The sequence below is a fragment of the Engystomops pustulosus genome, chromosome 6 (assembly GCF_040894005.1).
Source record: "Engystomops pustulosus chromosome 6, aEngPut4.maternal, whole genome shotgun sequence".
Taxonomy (NCBI): Eukaryota; Metazoa; Chordata; class Amphibia; order Anura; family Leptodactylidae; genus Engystomops; species Engystomops pustulosus.
This window is the reverse complement of record NC_092416.1, coordinates 116489299-116512218: the sequence shown is the minus strand read 5'-3', so window position 1 is coordinate 116512218 and position 22920 is coordinate 116489299. Positions and strand designations below refer to the sequence as shown.

General features: G+C 40.7%; 1 protein-coding gene across 2 annotated transcripts in view; it reads right to left on the bottom strand.

Annotated features, from left to right (window-relative positions):
- The window catches only part of TSHZ2 (teashirt zinc finger homeobox 2), a 113897-nt gene that overhangs the window by 58619 nt on the left and 32358 nt on the right, over positions 1-22920 (bottom strand). The window contains exon 2 of one of the 2 annotated variants that reach the window (XM_072110647.1): positions 17925-17975. The exons of the other annotated variant lie outside the window; for it this stretch is intronic. Within the exon in view, the coding sequence (XP_071966748.1) occupies positions 17925-17975 (51 nt within the window). The remainder of the gene's footprint in view (positions 1-17924; positions 17976-22920) is intronic. 2 annotated transcript variants of the gene reach the window in all.

The window sequence follows — 22920 nt, the reverse complement described above, 5'->3', positions numbered from 1 at the left end:
TACCAGACTCTGGAGACATTCACTCTATGGTTCTTACTACAAGAGAAAACTTCACATTTATGATTCATCTGGATCTCGGCTCTGACCGTACTGCCACTCCTGTATCATTAACCCCTCACGTCCCAAAATTATTTTACAGTTTATAAGCAAGGTGGAGTTAGCTATTGAGATCAAACCCTGACACACATTATCTGTTTTACCCATGAAAAACAAATGTCTTTTTTCCATGACTATGGTGGCTTCCATATTGCCACATAACATTTGCATTAAATTGGGGCTTTGCTCATCAGAAACAGAACTACACCTAATGATGAACTTGATAAAGTTAATGATATACCTAATGATACAGTTGTGTCAAGTGTTGTCCAGTTTTCTGGTGTAGAAGCACTGATATCATTGCAAATTCTTGTGCACTGCAAGAAATTGAAATTAATTATGCGACTACACCACCTCTACGCCATGTTTTTATATACAAGTTATTTTATTAATTATGTTCATACTCCTGAAGATCCAGTTGCAAAACATTTGATCCCTCCTTAAAGCGGTTTTCCCACAAATTCAAGTTAGGCCCTATCCTGTGGATAGGGCCTAATTTTCAGATCGGTGGGGGTCTCAGTGATGAGAACCCCACAGATCATGAAAAAGAGGGGTCCGATGGGGTCCCACGTAACTCAGATGGACACCTCATCGGTCCATGAGACCATGAGACCCCTCATTTTAGTGATCTGTGGGGAGCACGGAGACCCCGACCGATCAGCAAGTTAGGCCCTATCCCACGATTAGGGCCTAACTTGAATTTGTGGGAAAACCCCTTTAAGGATATGTGGAGTTGATTATCCTCTCGCTATGTACTTCTATTAATCCACATTGTATCTCAGATTTATATAACCTTTTCATTTTTTTCTACCCACATTTTGGGGTATTCATGATATTAGTGTGGATGCAAATAACATGTGTCTATGACTGCATCAGAGTCATAATACATATCCAGAAAAGTTCACCTTGTTACCTCTTCTATTAGACAAGTGCAATAGACATAGTGCTTTTCATGACCAAATCTAGATACAAATGTATATATCTGGCCTCTGCTCCTCTGAGTGCTGGGGGTTAAATTATAGATAATAAATATGTTTCTGAAATACTCCATTTGCGGCAGAGTGACAGAGATCACTGAACGTTTCTCCTCTTTATGTTCTTTAGAAGTCTAATTTATTCCTAACTCCCACAAGCTGAATTCCCTGAAGTTCTGGCTTACATCTAGTCGGGTCCATGGAGACAAATATAACAGGTTAACTACCCCCCAGCTCCCCCCTCACCCTGTCAGTGTCAACAAGTAACAAGAGAAAGAGACTTCTCTGCCACTTGAACTATGGAGTAATTGTTTTAAGATTGGAGCATTTAGCACTAGTTTTACATTTAAGGGCAATTTAAGAAGTCTCAGACAAACATATAGATAACAATGAGAGAAGCGGAGAGAATCCCAGAGAAGTAGATACTGCATTGGATTGTTATTTGAGGAATTAGGAGATCATCCATGACAATGCTGGTCCCATATGAGCCTATTATTACACAATACATATGAAACCAGTAAGCACTCCACAGCTAATGCAAAGAAAGGAATGGACGCTCTAATGGAAATAGACCCAATCTCCGTAGAAATATACCGGATTCTAAATTCATTTACATGAATGTGATGAAAAGCCGATCTTGTTACCAAGTTACAGCAATTATGATTGTCCTACTCTATATTTCCTTTTGCTCAGAAAGGTTGTTTTAGGAACCCAAGAAACACTTGTCACCTTATCATTGGCCAAAGGGGGGGTCACCACTTCACTGCTTTTGCTGTCAATTTTTTGGGAGCCTTCTGTAGAATTATTTTCCCCATTTGAGGTTTGCTATGTTTTTCATCCCCAACTAGAAGCAGATCACCACTACAATCACTGTAGAGCCACAGCAAAATATTAAGATGTTATTAATGGTAATCATTGCAAAAGATTCATTACTTCTGGTGTATACAGCTCTCTCTGTGATAGATGTTCCTCAGCAGAGAACAGAATTAATTACTAGGGAAAATCTCTGGCAATGCGATTGTTGCAGGGTTCACGGTTGCTAATTTGAATTCAATATGCATTATTATGCAATATTAATGACTACTTTCTGCAAACGACCATGCTCAATAATTACAAACAATAAAAATAGTATTGACCATGTTCTTTGATTAAATTTCTATTAGGCTGAGATTTGATGGGCTGAAGGGGAAAAAAAAGTTGTGTCCTAATTAATCAAACCCAACCTGTGGCCAATAGATTGAAAATTAATTTTTACATGACTGTATAACAGTCAGATCATGTATAATGTGGAGTATGGAGATCACCCTCGGTATGTGCAGCTAATAAATGGAGTATTGAAGAGTCCCACAGAGAGCTACGTGTCAGGGGGTTCTGGTAGATGATGCCAGAACATCCTTTGTATCAAACATTTCTTAAGTTACTGGGTCACCAAGCTTCAGGACAACTCAGGTGTGAACAGTCTGGAGGTAGATCCAGAGCGCTCTGCTAAATCCTAAAGGCGTGGTAGACTTCCACCGAATAATAAATACAGGCTCCTACTGTTGACATTGGAAACTACCATATTATCCTATGACAATCCTAATAAAAGACAAATCCTTATAAAAGAAAAGGACTTTCCTGAGCGTGTTGTGGCAGAACATTGGGCTCTCTAGGACAGCTGCTAGATCAGGGAGGATTTGGCAGTAACAATAAGAATAGGCTCCTGGTGATATAACAGAAGCCGAGGTGCACAGAGAGAGGGTAATGTCAAATGGATTTATGCAATATCCCTTACAGGAAAAAAAATATATACATGAAGATCTGCATCTCATCTTTATCCTGCGCAGGTTATGAGAGGCGATAAATCACATTAGAGCAGCCTGAAAAATGTCTACAGTGGGAAATACAGTGATGGCAAGGAGTGTGCAGCCACCATATCTTTGTGTATATAGATACTGATCACACACAGACATGAATAGCCACTAAAGATTCTGGGTAACAACCACTACGGCCCCCAAATATTTAACTAGCTAAACAGACAGGGATCTAGATCAGATAACCCCAGTCTACGTGAAGAAGACATATTGAAATGGGTAACCTACTAAGGAGAAGAGATCCAACTGAACAGGTACGTAAGACTGCATCATAACATCAACCTGCACGAGGAACTCTTGGTCAACAAAAATGTTGCACGTTCACACTGTCCCCCTGCTGGTGTATGTGCAGAAACTTTTGATGCATTTTTCGCCTTTTTGAAAGAAAAATCCCAGACAAAAGAACATTTATCAAAGGGCCAAAGCCATTTTAATGAATCTGACGAGCAGCGGAGGTCCAAAGACATTCATAGAATTGTCCCAAGAAGTCAGCCTAACAATAAATTACCCCCCACTGTTCACATTTGTAGCTTTATGGGGGAGATTTATTATTAGGCGACTCTTTGCGATCTATGTCTGCCTTTGATGCTCTGCTGATTTTCAGATTTGTTAAAGTGGTGTTGGCCCTTTAACAAATCAGGGATTTTTTTAAAAAAATAATCACAAGTAGAATATAAGCGCAGCAGCATATACCCCAGGAAGGGAGTAGAGTGACCTTGTGACTTTCTTGTGATTATTAAAAAAAAAAAATCGCAAATCATAAATCTGGCTTTGCACGGCATTGCACTTGCAGTGGTTCTATGATTAAGGCACTATTTCTGAGTGGCGGGAAAAGGCCCTTGCCCATTCTTCACTCCCAAAAAAAATTGCAAAAAACCCAAAAAGTCAGTGATAAATCTCCCCCTTTGTTCACATTAACACCTAAACAAGCATTATAGACTCTTTAACCGGCATTTTTACTCTTCAAAAAAACTCTCATGCTTATAAATTCACAGGAGGAGAGTTTTCTCTTCTTTGCCTCATTCCTGGCTAAGAGCTGCAGGCCCTTCATGTCCCCTCATTGTTGCAGCTCGCAGTCATTTAAGGTCATGTGACCACAGCAGTCATTCAGCATTGGCCACTGATGCTCCAGTCACATGATCTTCTATAGCGGTGGAGTATTGGAGCAGTGAAGAGCCCATCTACATGACAGCGAGTTATTTCACCCCCACAAAAAAATATATATTTTTAATAAACAGTAAGTTCATCCACAACAGCAACAAGACTTGGGGCACATTTACTAAGGGTCCGCGGATCGCATTTCTGTTGGGTTTCCCAACTATTTCCGTTTTGAGCCACATTTAACAGGGGTTTTTGGCGCATGTGATCAGATTCACTGACTGAAGGAGGCTTCGGGTGCCATTGACCATCATATTCTTACATGGGCTTATTGCATTCTATCACAGTTTTTAAACGTATCACATGAGGCCAGGTGTCCTGTTTTTTTGTTTCCCCATATATCATTCCTGCTTCCCAGGTGATCTCCTGTCGGTGACTGGGAGGTACTAGCAGGTCTATCCATCAGTCATAGTCTGATCTGGTGGTGTTGGCGCCATCAGTCATAGTCTGATCCGGGGGGTGGCGGCGCCATCAATCACAGTCTGATCTGGGGGTGTCTTCGGCATCAGTTAAAGTCTGATTTGGGGGTGTCGATGGCATCAGTCAGTCTAATCTGGGGGTGTCGGTGGCGTCAGTCATAGTCTGATCTGGGGGCATCGGTGGCAGTGGTGGTAAGTGTGACCTCTGTCTACTATATTATACTATGATACACCGCCATGAATTTAAAGAAATGTGTTACATTTTGCCCATGCTGCTGTAAAAATGTATGACAGTCCACATAATCCCATAATCCTAAAATACAGAAGTTTCTTTAATTTAAATCTGGGTTGCAACAAGTTGCATCCTATTAATACAAAGTACTGTACAGAGCTGACGATCAGAATGATGGCAGTGTCCCTCTCCATGCCATCCAGCAAGGCTCCACTCAAATGCTCTCCTGTGGCTGCAAATTAGTCAAATTTCTGGAAAAGACATTTTGCAGATGAACGACACGAAACCAACATTCATTGTAGCAACCAGTAAACACCCACACAAATCTCGGCAGAGTATTGTCAGATCCACATTGTGTAATCATAGTTCACAAATGAGAGGCTAGCTGCTAACACACAAGCTGTGTCATAAAACAACCAAGAAAAAAAAAATTCTCAGACGTTCAGTTTTCCCGTCAGTTGGAAAAACACGCCTACGTGTTAATTACAGGAAGCTTGTGCTCTGTCTCTTTGTTCCAGCTTAAGTAAACAATATGGGTTTTATTCTTCATCTGATGAGACCTGAGGCTCCTGTAATTCTCAGAAAACTAACTTGTGTAACCAATACCAGCGGAAAGAATAGATGTGGCCAGCTTCTTTTAGGGATAGTTCACATGGAGGATTTTGCCACAAATCTTCTGTCATGCACTGTTCTGCTTGTGTACAAAGCAGTAGCGACATGTCCTATTTTCCAGGTGGAATCTGGGCTGCTGCTGCTAGGAGTATAGGGAAGGTTGGTAAGCTCTTGTGATGAGGGCTCTCACTCCTATTATTCCATATGACTGTTTGGAATGTGATAGTAAATTTGTGTCCCCTATGATATGTAAAGCACTATGGAACTTGATGGCGCTATATGAAGATTATTATTATTATTATTAAAATCAATACACTCAACTTCTAGCTGGTACACCAGCAAGTCCAACTGTAGACAAAATATTTGACACCAATTTGACACAGCCCTTAGGCTTGATTTGTCATATCAATGTTTTGCCCCAAATCTAGTCTGTATCTTGTTCATGTGTGTCTGCCAAAAAGGATGTCATACCTTATTTTCCTTAGACCCCCCCCCCTTCTTATAGAAGACACAGCCAATGTATATGGCACTTCTAGTGTTCACAGTTTAACCCCATCACATTCTATTAATACTATATTACTGGTCTAACTTTTGCACTAAGTTCTATTGTCAACAGCTTGGAAGCTGCACATAGGAGAAATTGTATAGGACTTGCAATCCCCAGGCTGGGGAACACAGGGAAGCAGTCAGAGGGTGTCCCCTATTTCTGTGCTGCATGCCAAGCCAAGGTACTTGTCACTAATACTTTTGTGTAAAGAAGTTTTGTATGATATTAATATAGTTGAACCCCAAACTCCTACACACAATAGTGGAAATTCATTAAGACTGGTGGTTTGAAAACAGTCATAAATTTCCCCCCTGTTGGAAGAAGTTTCTGCATTTCCAACCTGTAGACCACAATTTTTCGCTAAAGTAAACTGGTAAACTGGTGAAGACTATAGTAAAAGTGGTGTGCGGGTCCAAGAAGTCGGACGGGGAGGGGTAGATTGATGTGCCTCCTCTGCCAGTTTTCTGGCATAACAAATCTCCCCCAATGTTCCTGCCAAATGAATTAATTTGTGTATACTGATGAATTGGTAATAAAAAAATCTAGTAAAACATTAAAGCCATAGGTGACATAGTAATGAGAAGACCATTCTTATAAAACAATGGAGAGTATGGCAGGAACGCAGCAATCAGCGCTTACAGTAGATGTAGAACTTTTAATCAGAAAACAAATCACTGCTTAAATAGCATCTTCTCTGCCAGATGGGATGTCTGTGTTGTTCCAGGTCCTATCCGTCTTCCACTCATCTCCACTCCAGGCCCCCAGCACAGACGGAAGGGGTACGATTTCATAAATCACTCATCGGTGCCCAGTCATCGATCATAAAGGCCTTATCCTTCACATGTGACAATAACGGATGTGCTGCTCCATTCCAAACCATTATACATTCTAAGCCAAGCAAACACAACTATGAAATAACACATTTATCCTCCTCGCTCGCACTATACGCTCACAGCCCATATGGCATTTAAAGAGAACAAGGCCTCTTCAATTATGATTGATGACAATTCTCGCTCCTTTAAGACTGAGACAGAAGAAAACTTATCCTGGGAACATGAGATTTAAGCAGATGGCGATGCCCCCCTGTCTACTTATTAATGTAATGTGTATGGATGCTGCGCTGCCCAGCATAAGAATCCTGTCCTATGCCGTGTCCAGCAGACTACAAACCTGGACATTCAATACAGGAATGTGCACACCAAGATACCATACTAAAAAACAAAACTCCAGGGGCCAATACTAATTAAAAAAAATAAAGGGATGAATTGGTAATAAGCCAACATAGGTAGACAATAGAAACCTGGCACCAGGTCCCTGAATCTCTGCCATCTTAGGCCATAAAGCACTTAGGTGATGGCGACATGATGATATTCAGACTCTCTAACATGCCTGCTTACTGTACAGGCTAAAAACTATTCAGAGCTAATGCTGAAAGAACTGTATCCAGACTAGGCCACAGATATTTTATACTGTCATAATCCAAAATTCAGGGGGTTTATTTCAGGGAGGATACTGTATACAACTATAGCAAGGTCATCAGCAGTGACAATTTTTATTGTAGTGTTGTTTGGTCATTTCTTCCACTTTCCATTGGGTTTTGCCAATGATTTATGTGTTTTCAGTTGGGTGAGTTGTGACACATCTATGACAGAGAAAGATTTCCAGGGGATACAAATTGATGAGGTTCTGAAATCTAAAGCATACCTAACAATTCCACAGGTTTAGCACAAATCAACAGTGCATTATATTGGCAACTTTTTTTTTGGTGGGGAGGGGGGGATAGCTTTTGTTAGATTATGCTCTCTCCTCCCTTTCCATAGAAGTCCTAAATTCAGCAGGGATTCCTCTAAGATATACTAATACATTTCACTTTACGATATACAAAGCATGTTAAAAATTTAGTATCCATTAAACATGTTGTTTTCTCCAAAAATCATTTGTTGGTGGAAAGTTAGGAGGTTCTGGTTCCTCTGAAATTAGAGGGTTTAGGTGACTTTTCTCTTATGTGTATGGTGGTCTTCAGGTGACTGCAACAAATAATGTTGCAAGAAATAAAATCTTGAAAATTGTGGGAAATACATATAACTGAACATGAAAAAAAAAACCATAGGAAAATAATTCCAGTGGGCATGTGTACTAAATACTTGCCAATATGCAAATACGTTTTACAGCATTGGAGAAGGGAAACGTTGCCTCTTGATTACCTTGAGAGGCAAGCCCCCTTAACATCCAAGAAAATGTATTTGCATTCCCTTTATTTCACAGTCAAGGTGGCTGCAGGTCTCCACACGCCTGCAGAGGGGGCTTGAAATGGCTGAGTCTCCCTAAGGAGACTTTACTTCTTGAGGCTAAATCCTTGGACAGTGTGAAGTAAGGCAGTGGACAGTATACAGACATTCTACAACTTTAAAGCCACTATTTTAGAGTTTTCCTACAATAATGTCAAATTTATATCACATTAAAATATATAAACCAATTCACATTTTAGTTTTAGTACACATTTGCAGCAGAGGTCTGCGCCAACATTATAGGAGTACTTTTGTCCCAATGATTTTTTTCTTGTTATAAAGGAAAAATGTTATTCATGCAACTAGAATAACAATAAAATGCTATACCACCTATGGCACCTCCTAACATTAACACCACACTGATGGAGGATATTCTGAGGCAGAGACCACTCTAGGGGGGACTTGAGATGCCTTTTGTTGCTTTGTGCTGATGAAGGGATGGATTATTTGCATCACTTTGACCTGATGGTGATTTTTATAGTTAGTGAAGTTGATAACTACATGTTATTATTGCTATACATAAGACACTGACAATTATTCTCATACTGAAGGTAAAAGACTAAAAATGCTGAAGCTCCGGGTGCTCGTATATGTAGGTTTGACTTGCTTAGGTTCCCCCAGCACTACATGTCACAGGTCAGCAGCACATTATGTGACCAGGCAGAACGTCAGGCATTTGCAGGATTACTGTTCAGTGCCTGGATACAGGTTCCCAACAAGAAGAATTAATGCAGTGCACTCTTCAAATTCCATAAGAGGAAGTCGTTTGTTTATTGATTTTTTTTTGGACTTAAAATTTGCCAGGAAAAATAGGAGGGGACTGTGTATATGAATAAATATAAAAGAAGGGGGAACAAGGGAGCCCACCCAAGCATCAGAGACCACCGTGAAAAGTCAACATAACGACAGATTAAAAATAATAGCATGTGACCTCACAATGACTAAACGTGGTCTGACTGACTGTGCAGAGATGACAAGGAATAAAAAATATCCATACTGGAAAACAGCGACATAGATATGGCTGCTACTGATGGCTCTATGTAACCACACAGATCGCCTCCTTAGCAATAATCTGCATATCCTCCTCCATCCTCATTCACAGCAATAATCTGCATATGCTCCTCCATCCGCACTCGCATATCAGTTGCTTTGTAAAGTTCAGCCACTTTTGTTCATACTGTGTAATAATTTCCCAATTTTTCAATAACTCTGCTTTCTGCCAATGAATGGAAAAACTATTATACTCTGAGATTGAATACCTGAGAAATGTTATCCAATGTGCTAACATGTGCATGCAGAGATTTCACATTGTATGCACATTTCAACATGCTGAGCCAAAACTTGTAAGTGTCTAAAACAGCGGTTCTCAACCTGTGGGTAGCGACCCCGACGGGAGTCGAACAACCAAAACACAGGGGTCGCCTAAAGCCATCAGAGCCATGATTTTATTGCATTTTTTGGGACACATACAATATTCTTGTACATGGTTTGGGGTCACTGCAACATGAGGAACTGTATTGCGGGGTCACAGCATTAGAAAGGTTGAGAACCACTGGTCTAAAACTATTGACAGAAATGGTGCAAGGCACATCAACCATTATCGGCCCTGGTGTATTTGGCCACATGTACTGTTCCCTGGTTGCAAACAAGCAGAAGTAAATGGGGACATGTTGAAACAATGGCTGGCATATGGCCCCATTCTGCGGTCATGTGCATGGGGCCTTACATTGCAGCAGGACAAGATAAAATTATGTGCTTCAGTGTTTTACTCAGAAAGGATTTTCTACACCGAATACAAATGAAACAAACTAGAACAAAAAAACTTAAAAAACATGTCTTTAGTGAGTTTTTGTAGTTCGCTTCACTAAAATCATTGAGAAAGACAGAGACACAAACAAATAAAAAATATATATCACCCTATGAGAGCAGCAAAGGAACAAGTCAGAAAAGAAAAAAAAATCTATTAAAATGCCGGTAGATCCTCACACAACGATTTCTGGAGTATTGGGGGTGACTTAAAATGCACCCATGGTTGTGAGTGGAGCAGAGCTGGCAGGGAGGTGACACAAGTCTTTCAAGGTCCGTTTTATTTTTGATACTATGTAGCCAAGACTGAACTTCACAAAGTGTTACAAGGCGTCTCTAATGAGGATGCATGCTCTCCTTAGCAACCTCCCGCTATTGTAAATGTGGTTATCTCTGAAGATCTCATTAGCTTTGGAACACATTAGCAGACGGGAGAGGTGAAATCTTGACCTACTTAATTTCTTTGTCACTACTAGCACAGAGCTGCAGAGAATATCAAAGTGTGTGCACTGAATATCCTCACACAGCATAAACATCAGTCGCTACGAGGAAAAGTATTCTATTTGTTTATTTCATTGTTTGCAGACTAAATTACTAATGGTCAGAAAAAATACTGTTAAAGAGTCAATGGGAAGGAGGATGAGGGGAGGAGAGAGGGGTAGGTCAGTACCTGCCCAGAAAGAAGAACATTGCAAGGAGGATTTGATTTATACCTAGGAACCATATAATGGCTAAAAATGCTGCTGCTTGAACCAGCCATCAGCTTTATTTACAAAGTCCAAGATCAGTGGGACTGCAGATGATCATATGGCTACAGTTTTGTAAACTGTTTCAAAGTTGTAGGAGGACCTTGCAATATAAGGAGGTTATCTATATAGGCACTCTATGCTAGGTAGGATAAAAAGTACTGTCATCTGTTACCTTACAGTACTGTATATTTGATAGGCCAAATTAAGCTGCAGGCACCCGCCAGGAGAGTGATAACTAGGGATGCCTCTAAGACCAAGGTCAGGCATGATATAAATGCCACCCTGTGAAGTGTAAACACACAAAGCACACATTGGAAGGTGCCCAGACATTCCTCACCAAGAACTGCTCTTCCACTCTACAAAACCATGACACTGTTAACCCCTTCACAGCTAGAAACCACAACATGCTACAACTGGTGAAATATATATTTAGCACCCCCAACCCCCCAAAATTGTCTCCTTATTCAGCCCTGCAAAACGCACATAACATACAAGACAAACTAAAGTAGACACAGGCATGTTCTTAGTTATTGGTCCTGGGTTGCTCAAGTGCTGGGCGGAGATGCTGGGACATCAGAAGAGTTTGAGGAGTTCAAGATAGGTTCTCTGCATGTGTTTCACGTGCTCTCTGCAGAGGAAATTTTTCCTGCCCTCTTCTTCTAAAATGATTTCTGACAGATACACAGTCCAGACTCTTCACTGCTTTCGAAATTGTGAATATTTTCACGAGACGCAGAACCCATCAGAAGTTTTATTTTTTGCTGCTGGCATTTAACTAAAGGATTCCGTCAGCAAGTGTTTATGCTGAGGTACCCCATCAAAGATCAGTGGAAAGAGCTCACCGAGGGCCTTGTAATTCCTCTAGCCCCGAGGAAGTGGTAGCCTTCAATGAGTGAATTAAATAAGTCACAATAAATGCCACTTCACCTGACAAAACTTTAACAATGTTTTAGCTTTGGTAAAAAGCAAAAAGAATGGCAAGCTAGAAGGAACTTACAGACAGGAAGGGCGATAAGACAAATGGGTGCCTTAAAATAATAGCATTATAATTAGAGTTGTAGATGAAGAAAATAGAGTAAGTATACTATGAAGAAGGCACACCGCATGCTCACCACATTGTGACCAGGAGACATAGAAGTCTATGGGGGCCATGATCTGCCCGCAAATTATGGGACGAGATCACAGGCTCCCCAACGGCCAAGTGAACAAGATGATACATACAAAAGTACAGGCACATTCAGAGCAAGTTATTTGCAGAATTCTTAATAAATATGCAGAAATACGTATGGTCTTACAGGCAAATTTTGTTGTAAATATATCTCTATGAAAGGGTAATAACTGCAGTGAAATCCACAACATAAACTGACTTGCTGCAAATTTAAAATCCACTGCAGCACATATTCCTTTTTTGTTGTGGGTAATTAGAATTGTTAAATATTCAAGTATAATAATAAACTAATTTATTTTTTTTTCACCACAAATCCAAAGAGAGAAACCATAGTACATTGGCTAGATGTGAGGATACCTTTACAAGTTATTAGGCCATATGCTATGACTTGTAAACTTACAGGTAACTACGGTACTATGAAGGTAATGTGAACAGCGTCATAATGTGAGGATGGAAACAGAAACAAAAGAGACATAACAGGGAAGTATTTCAGAATAGGCACAGGTTGCAATTGTGGAGAACAGGAAAAATGCTTGCAGTAACAAGCTACTTATTTCAACTGGACATGAAGAGTCTGTGGTATAGATCTGTCAAATCTCTGCACTCTGACTTTCTTGCCCCTTTTACGTTCATCTCCATCCCCGCTCCCTTCACATACAGCACACAGACAGGTAACAGATAGGCTTTCATTACTGACATGATACAAATAATTGTACATTGTTCCTCTTGTTTGTGTAGTTAGGATCAGATTTATTGTCACCTCTGAAATAAATAAAAAGTCCTGGTAAACAATTACTTCCAGACATCACACTAACTGCGCTATAATCACTTACATACACAAAAGGGTGCAGCACGGGAATGTCAGCAAGAGGATGCAAATGGGGATCAATCAGCAATTGTCTTTCTTCTCATTTGCCTTTTAAATAACCCAGAATCCTTGGCTGTACTATACAGAGAATATCACTCCAATGCACTAAGCAGACACGATTTGTGAAACTTCACATAGGGGGCCTTCTCCATCACAAACCACCCCCACATGACAGTTTCCACTTCTTCATTTCATTGGAGATTAACTAAGAACAATGTAAAAAATTTCTAAAATACCTTGCAAGCGTTTTAGACACTTTTACAACTTTTCTGAAAAAAGGGGCGTGGCATTAAAAAGTATGTAGGGAAGGCCGGAGTAAGAACATAAAATATGGCAATATTCTGGTGCGTCATCCCAGATCTAGCAGGACCATCAGAGGTTTTGGACCGGAGGGAGGTATGTGCCAGGACATACATATTCTGACGCTGACAGAGCTGGCCGCAGTCATTATGCAGGGAGTCGGCAGCTCTCTGCATTACCTCTGTGCCTGGGTATCTGTGTTTATTATTTTACTATGGGGGCACAATAAGATGGGGAGATACTGAGGGATAAAATGAGGGGGAGCTGCTGGGGGGAGCGAAATATGAGAAGGAGCTTCTTGAGGGCACACAATATGAGAGGAAGCTGCTTGGGGAAAGCACAGTAAGAGGGGGAGCTGCTGGGGGCAGACTAAAAGGGAAAGCTGCTTGAGGTGGGTTGTAGGAGGGGGCTACAATATGAGGGGGAGCTTCTAGGGGGCACAATATGATGGAGAGGTGCTGGGAGAGTACAATAAAATAGGGTTTATTACATTTTTGCCATTATCTATATGTAGAAAGTCAGAGATCACCAGACACGTACCCAGGTCCTCTTGAAGAGGGGCTTCATTTTTATCTGTTTAATCACAAGCATGAATGTGTGCTTTTTCAAGGGCCACAAACACCGGACATGCAGTCCATTATCTGCTGGTCACGTGTAATCGGCATAGGAGTACCTCTCACATGCTGATGACAGTAGCATCAAACATGGGCTTCCTGAGTCTCAAACACAAGCAGGAAAGGACCTAATGTAAAATTTGGACGTGGCCATGATTTGTATGAGCCATTTGAAATACATGTGCGTTTATGTGCATGTAGTTATTTTAAAATGCATCTGCTGATGGGACAAGCTCGTAGTTCTGAAATAGCGTAGCAAGTTTAATTTAACTCTAGCAAACACAGTCTAGTAAATGCAATCTAGAGATATTTGACAAATAAAGGGCTATTGCCAGCTTAGACTTATATGGTATATCAACATGTTTTTCTATAAAATGTCTTAGGCAGAAATACACCTTTTAATTGTATATGTCTCACATCTCACTTGTCTCTGTCACTGGTATATATTGTGTAAGACCCATCATAGCGATACACCATCACACTCTGAGAAAAGAGTAAAACCGTCAGTCACCATCAGACTTCACCTCGTATCGGTCTATCTGTCTGGCTGCTGTCCATGACGGAGGTCCAATGATCACTGCACAGGCACGTTGTGAAGATCTAATACGATTAGCCAAATTTTTAAAGCTTATTTTTGACCGCCAGCAGAAAATCGAGCACATACGTTGTGAAAGCCAACTGGGACTGAAGAACATCAAGTTGATTCATCAAATTAGCTGAAACATAATTGTGCTGCATGAGTGGATATAGAGCTGTCATGTATAAACCTGTCAGAAACCCATCAGCTCTAATATTAAATAGAGACACAAGTTATCCAGCTTGGAGTCTGACATTCAGCGGACTTAAGCCTGATCAAGACAGAATTTTTTTTTTTTCAATCCCTAATCCAATCATAGCTGTCAAAATTAAAAGATATAGAGGTGAGTTAGGGGACTGACTGAAGAATAACCTTATTTCGGTAGAATCAAAGCTTAATTACTATATAAACTGAACTCATGGGGGTTTATCAAAACCTGTACCCCAGGTTTGAGGTTTAAAACCTTGAAATAGTTGCAATTCCTGGCACAAGGCAAGAAATTGCCCCTATTTCCTCCCTTAACCAACTCTACACAAAGCGGGCACAGAGGGTGTGAAGGCGGCAGTCACTGAGTGGTCCTGCCACAGAAAGTTGGTAAATGTAATATAGGGTGGACCAACATATAATGTTGAAGTTAAGTGGAATCAGTAGAAACTGCAGGTGTAATAGTAGTAGGGTCAAGATCATAATAGGATTAAAAACAGCCATGGTACAAAAACCCCATTAGTTCATGTGAAGTATAATTGCTCCCATATATCACACCTATCAGAGCCATTTAAAGAGTTTGGCCACTATTTTACATAAGTTACCCATGTGCCTTTACTGCCTTGTGGATAATCTTTTTATGTTCAATCAATTAAGTGATTCAGTACTCCCGCTGCTTTATTGTGCAGACTCTCCATGCTTCTTTGTTTACATCCTTGAGCTCTGCTGCAGGTTATTATAACTGATCCTGCTCCATCCCCTTTCACTCTTCCTGTCTTTGTCAGGGAGGACAGACATAAAAGAGAAAGACAAAGTGGTTGATGCCATGAGGACGGCCTAGAGCAGTGACAGAGAGGACACTGAGTATATATGCAGAATACAGCATGGGGAAAAAAGGCTGCAGTTCTCAAAGAAGGCACAGGCATAGCTACATATACATGCAGAGGCATGTCTAATGGAACAGATTCATTGAAAACACTCCGTGGAGCCTGCATGTTTCTTCAATGAAGCCGACACAGTACACGCTTTACTGCGAATGCACCATACATATACAGGCAGTCCCCGGGTTACATACAGGATAGGGTCTGTAGGTTTGTTCTTAAGTTGAATTTGTATGTAAGTCGGAACTGTATACTTTATAATTGTAGCTCCAGCAAGATTTTTTTGGGTCTCTGTCACAATTGTATTTTAAAAATGTTGGATTGTCATAAGAACCAGGATTAACACTAAAGCTTTATTACAGACATCATTTATACCTGTTATAGCTGTTTATTGTAGCCTAGGACTAAAGTACAGTAAATTACCAACATCCAGAGGTCCGTTTGTAACTAGGGGTCGTCTGTAAGTCGGGTGTTCTTAAGTAGGGGACCGCCTGTACTACATGTACAGTGAAGTCAGAGTGTACTATGCCAGGTACACTGTGTGAATGTGCAGGGTCAAGAGCTCCAGAACAAGGGAAGTATAAATGTATAAATCATATGGTTAAGGATAGGTGAACATTCACTTTTTCAGTCACAGTTGAGAATAGGCACACATACCCCACCACTATACTAGCACCAATATAACTAATAATACTGTCAAAAATGTTCTGCAGAATGTTATCAAAGGTCAGACTGTGTAACATTATATAGCACTGTTCAGATGCAGTCAAAGGCAAAATTCATAGTTAAAAAATAATCTTTTTTCTCCTGACATTTCCCCATAAACAAATCAGAAGTCTCCTTTTTTTATATAATTCTGCATTGTTCGATTTCTCTGCCATCCTTCATAAAACTGTAGAAATAAAGCTTTGTGGCAAAGACCTTTAACAAAGGGAACACCCAGTTGTCAATGTTGTCATAAGTTTTCGTAAGGGTAACAAAGGAATAAGTGCAGAGGAATAGTAAATGCTCATATGCAGGGGTGGTACTTTGGTGGTACTTGTGAAAGAGAGATTGAAGAAGATTATATACACAGAGAATACAATTCAAATGAGCAGCCTAGCCAGCCAACTGTGGAAGTGCAGCCCGCAGGTAGAATGAGAAGTGCAGCCCGCTGGAGAATAAAAGTGCAGCCCGCTGGTAGAATGAGAAGTGCAGCCCACTGGAGAATAAGAAGTGCAGCCCGCTGGTAGAATGAGAAGTGCAGCCCACTGGAGAATAAGAAGTGCAGCCCGCTGGTAGAATGACAAGTGCAGCCCATTGGAGAATAAGAAGTACAGGCCCCTGGTAGAATGTGAAGTGCAGCCCGGTGGTAGAATGAGAAGTGCAGCCCACTGGAGAAAAAGAAGTGCAGCCCCCTGGTGAATAAGAAGTACAGGCCCCTGGTAGAATGAGAAGTGCAGCCCGCTGGTAAAATGAGAAGTGCAGCCCACTGGGGAATAGGAAGTGCAGCCTTCTGGATAATAAGAAGTGCAGCCTGCTGGTAGAAGAAGAAGTGCACCCATTGGGAGAATAAGCAGTGCAGCTCACTGGTAGAAGAAGAGGTGCGCCAACTGGGAGAATAAAAAGTGCAGCTCACTGGTAAAATAAGAATTGCGCCCACTGGGAGCATAAGAAGTGCAGCACAGTGGAAGAATAAGAACTGGTATAATAAGAAGTGCAGCCCACTGGGAGAATAAGAAATGCAGCCCACTAAGAGAATAAAAAGTGCAGCCCACTGTGAGTGTAGGAAGTGCAACCCACTGGGAGAATAAGACTTACAGCCCACTGGGAGAATAAGAATTACAGCCCACTGGGAGAATAAGTAGTGCAGCCCACTGGGAGAATAAGTAGTGCAGCCCACTGTGAGTGTAGGAAGTGCAACCCACTGAGAGAATAAGAATTACAGCCCACTGGGAGAATAAGTAGTGCAGCCCACTGTGAGTGTAGGAAGTGCAGCCCACTGGTAATCTGTCCAGTAGGGCAAATGACCAGATCAGGCCTCAGGATAACTTTGATACCTATTTTAAACAAACTTTATATACGATTTTAAACCTAAAATAATATTGACATTTGTTAATTCTGTAGAGGTTTCTTTGCAGCAATGATCTCATTGCATCACAGTCAAGTGATAAAGGATTACAATAGATAATACTATCATTGAATCCACTATTAAAATAATTAATGATTTAACATCTTATGTACCCCCCTATGCACAGTGCATGCATATACTACTACAATTTGGAATCTGGTGTTGATACTTCGTGCCAAAACATGATTCTACATAAAACATGATTCCCATAATGTCTCTGGTCACAACCTATGGGTCCTTCCCTCTAAAGACTGCTATAAAGAATATCACTAAATGCTGTTAACATAGAAGCAGCTTAGATAAGATGACAGCAGCCATAATCATTAACATACAATATAAAGTCAACAATAGATTGAGGACACACAGGAAAATAAAACAGGTTAGAAAACAGTGATGTGTTTTACTATCCAGTTAGAATTTTTTTTTAAAAAATTTAAAAATGTCAATTTCTACAATTCTCCAGCATACCTTGTGATTCCGTTCCCCACCATTTTTCACTCATTGACAGCAAGCAGAGCTCTAGAAAGAAAAATTATATTTACATTCAGAAACTAATTGTGTTCATGTCCATGGATTATAGATATGAGTCAGTCAGACATGACTAGAAACAGTAAGGCTCTGTTATAGTACGGGGATAGATATTCCACTGGCTCCACAAATGAACTGGAAGAACTTGTTTGTTTGCTTCTGGTTTATTATAAGGACTGGGGAACATAAAACATTATGATAATCCCATTTGCCATAGAAGACCAACACTCATCCTGCTCCTCATCATGGAGGGCAGGCACCCACAAGTCTCTAGATCAGTGGTGGCGAACCTATGGCACTGGTGCCAGAGGTGGCACTCAGAGCCCTTTCCGTGGGCACCCGGGCCATGGCCCCAGCCCACCAGACAGGACTCAAATAATCTTCTTGCAGTTCCAAGCAACTTAAAAGATGCTGCTTTCAGTCATATTTTGATACTTACTTCTCTACTTGGGACTGTAGGAAGAGGGAGAATGAGTAGACAGGGCTGAATTATCTTTGGAGGACCTCCTGCTGGCCCCACGATTTTCTCTGTGTACATAGGGACACTGGAAAGACGCTAAAATGATGAAAAATGTCCATCTTTCTACTGTGTTGCTATCCTCAGGAGGCCAATATGATTGAAAGTTGTTGAACATGGGGAGCAATAAGTTACTGATTTAATTTTTAGTTGGCACTTCGCGATAAATAAGGGGGGTTTTGGGTTGCAGTTTGGGCACTCGGCCGCTAAAAGGTTCGCCATCACTGCTCTAGATTATACTGCATGCACCTCCTATGTGTCTAGTCTGTGAGATCCTATCTCTTTGTATTACAGTCTGAGCCATTCTTCTGTGCAGAAGTCAAATCTCTCATTCAGTAGCAGAAATAGTCATTTGTCGCCTCAAGACATTTGTGTTCTGCCATTTTCATAGTTACTATAGGAAATTTTGGTCGCTTTTTACGCTCTGTGTTTTTTGTTTTATTCCTATAAAAAGCGTGAAATCCTGTACATCCCAGCACTTTAAGAGGAAACGGTGCAGTGCCACACTGAGACGACTAAGTCCCTTTAATGTAGCCGACAAGCAAGTTATTATTAATCATTAAATCTGCTTCTCTCTGCAGAAAAGCACAAAAAACACCCTACAAGAGTGTCTAGCGCCAACATGCAAAGGCTCCTGTCTCGATGATGAAAACCTGGCAAGTTGAAGACTTTCCAATTATGCAAGTGGGTTTTGTACAATATCTTCTGTGTAATTATTTGCATTGTGTTTCCTATAGAACTAGTACAAACTCAGCATTATTTACTGTATGACAATCACATACTAATAACACGCCTGCACCTAAGCGCTGCTATTGCTTCATTACTCCTTTAATAACGCCATGTCACAGACCATCCAGCTACCGCACGCGAGACGCTCTGCATAGTGACACATTCAGGGGATTTTCATGATATAACACTTTTGTCTCATAGGCATTTTGAAGGACAGAGGAAATAAAAGGCAAGAAACAGTTTAGGTAGAACATCTCATCTACCTGAGAGCTTTAGCACTGATACATGTCATGGATGTAGGTGTTCTGCTCAAATGACTGAATTCTCTAGGTCAACTTGCAAGTAAATGTGCATAAAAATGCACAATAGATGTGTTATGAGATAGTTTAACACTAATGACCAGTGGAACTAAGAAAAAACATAAGATCTGAACAATAGGGAGAACTCAGAACTGTGGTTCTACATCCAGGCTCGGTTTGGGCTAACGTATGGCATAATCCACCACTTTCAGTGGTGCATAAAAGTAAAAGTAAATGTGCATAAAAATGCACAATAGATGTGTTATGAGATAGTTTAACACTAATGACCAGTGGAACTAAGAAAAAACATAAGATCTGAACAATAGGGAGAACTCAGAACTGTGGTTCTACATCCAGGCTCGGTTTGGGCTAACGTATGGCATAATCCACCACTTTCAGCCTACAAACTACAGAATAGAAATGTAAAGGAAATAATGTGAATGTCTGGGGCACGTAACATCTCTGAGACCTCTGGCATACCTGACTAAGTTGGAAGTGGCGAGGAACCAGTGTTACACTTGCCCAGGCCCCCTGGGAGTTTTTCTGCAAATCTGAAGCAGAAACATATCTTGTTTGATCCCTGAAATATGTGCTTTTGCTGAAAAACCAATTACAAAAGTATGATAATGAGGCTCTATCACTCCTGTGGCTTCCCCGGCGCTCTCCTCTTACCCTAATTATGCACTGCTCCAGCCTGCTGAGAATACGTAAACACTTTGTTGTCTCTGACAGGCAGAAGTAATCAATCGCTGCACCGTCCCCCTGCTGCTGTGCAGATCAGGTTGATTAGTCCTGTCTGGACAGTTCAGGAAGCTTCGTGTAATGTGTTTATGTAGGGCATCCAGACTGCACCCAGCTTTCCTGGGGTCCTGTATTTTTTGAACAAAACCACTCGGTTCAGGGACTAAAAAAAATATGTTTCTGCATCAGTGTTGCTACAGCATTACCAAGATATGTTTGGTTCACAATGCATAAAAACAAATGTAGATTTCCTTTAACTTTATTATAGTGTTTAGTATGCTTCTGTGCTCATGTTTAATTTACACATTTCTATTTCTGTCATCCTACCGGAAACAGATAGTGCGGTTTAGTTGAGACCTATGAGCTACTCCTTATCCATATGTACTGACCCCACAACCCCTATCCAGAAGAAATTATCTATTGTAAAGCATTGGTCCTATTGCAAATACAGCACTTTAACCTTGAATAGTATCTGTTATATTCTTAGTAATAAAAATGTCCTACAGTAACTGTATCCTATGAGGTTCACACAGCTTAATATTCACGAAAAAGAACAATTTATGCACACCTCATAGAGATCCAATGTATGGGAGTGGATAACCCACCCAGAAGCCAGAACTATAGTGATGCACCACTGTGCCCCTCTGGCATTTCTCACCTACACTTCAGAGACATGACGTGTATTGGGTATATACTGTATAAATCAGAATCTATCAGTTCCATGCAGCGACTGAGGAGTTAATATAACTCGTATAAGAAGACACCTGGCAGAGCTTGGCGAGAGCAAACAGCGCTACAGAGCCGAGCGGTTATCGCTTCTAAAGAAGTACTCCAAGACATTCTGCTCTCTCAAGTCTGCAAGACAATAAAAGGTGAATGAAGAAAGGGAAGACTTGCTCCTTGTGGGTTTTTTCCTTCTCCCTCTCTCATAGGTCTTTTGTCTGAATCTCTGGGAGCAGGAGCATAATACACAAAGAAACAAAAGCGTTTGTGTCTCGTATGTGCAAAATGTTCTGTTCACAGAGTCATATTACAAAAGCAGGTCAGGATTGATCGCGAGCGCTCCCAGCCCGCCGCTCCCGGAACATCTGCTGCTGTATAAATCGCCCAGCGATTCTTATCTGCTCTAAAAGAACACCTGAACAAAAATAACAAAAACCACAACAAGCAATTCAGTAATGCAGTGGCAAAAAGTGACACAGAAAGGGCAAGACACATATATAATGGCAGCTTAGGAAACACTGTTCTAACAGACAACTTCCATTCTCAATCTATGTCTGGTAAAATGGGTCACATCATACCAACGAAAACTGGAGCAAGAGCTGAGATTATACCATAGCCGTGGAATGGTCTCATGGTTCTACAGTGCCTTAACACATGAAGAGTCAAATGCTCACAACTAACTATCAAACTATTTGGGGTGTGCACACACGGGGCATTAACGCATGCGTTTTCAAGCGCATCACAACAGATGAGAAGAGGAGATTTACTTGATTACATGAATGTCAACATAGCATTAACAAATGTGTTTTGTAAACATAATGTTAACAGCAATGTAATCAGGCAAATCTCCTCTTCTCAGATGTCGTGATGTATTTGAGAACGCGTGCGTTAATGTCACGTGTAAACGCAGACAAAGATTGGATATTATATAAAGGGGGAAGTCAGAAGAATAAATAAATGAGTAGATAAAAGAATTTCACTTGTTCTGTATCTCAAATATGTAGATATCACACAAATGTCTTTCATGAGAAAACCCCTTTTACCCATGATAATAAAAAATGAAGTCTAAGCATATAACTAATAAAAATAGGTCCTTACATATAATGGTCATAAAGAGCAGTTGGAAATGATACTCTTTGTGGAAGACATGATCTTCTTCAGGGTTCAGTACAATGTGCACCAGTAAATAAAATGGATTCACCCTCAGTTCAGTATTGTACTGGAGACAGTTGCTAGAAATTCTGTACAGTAATGCTGACTGTCTGTGACAATGGCCACGAGAAATAATTGCTGAAAATACTATAACTATAATGCCATTTTTACCGGTGGTAACACTGAATAGTATACTGAGCGTTTGTGAAACTTTACAAAGTAGGGACCAACTTTTGGTCAAGAGATATTCCTCATTGTTGCCAAAGACATTATAATGTAAATAACCATCTGCAAGAATCCATAGGGAACTTACTGTCCTACTGTCTATCGGGCCCACTATTAATATCCATACTGGGACCATAAAGTGATCCATTCTTTTTGCAGCGCCCCTCAGCTCTGTCCTACAAAGCAGTTTCCCTCTACTTCGAGCAGAGATGGTCTCCCCAGCTTCCAAGGTTCCTTGAGGACAGATGCATGAATGTAGAATAGCAATTCTATCTGGTTAACAGCTGTGTAAGAATAAAGGATGAGACCATGATCCCAGCAACAGCCAGAAACATGTCAGTCATCAAATACTTAACATACACATCCAGAAACCCACTCTGTGTCACATGATTCACAGATACCAGTCACTAGTGGTATGGAAGCGCAGGGTCTGACATTTTGTATTGTCATTTTTCTATAGTAACAGTTTCACATGACTTTTCTAACAAATCAGATAATATATATCATATGGGTCTCTGATGTCATTCATGTCAATGACTTCTAATAATGC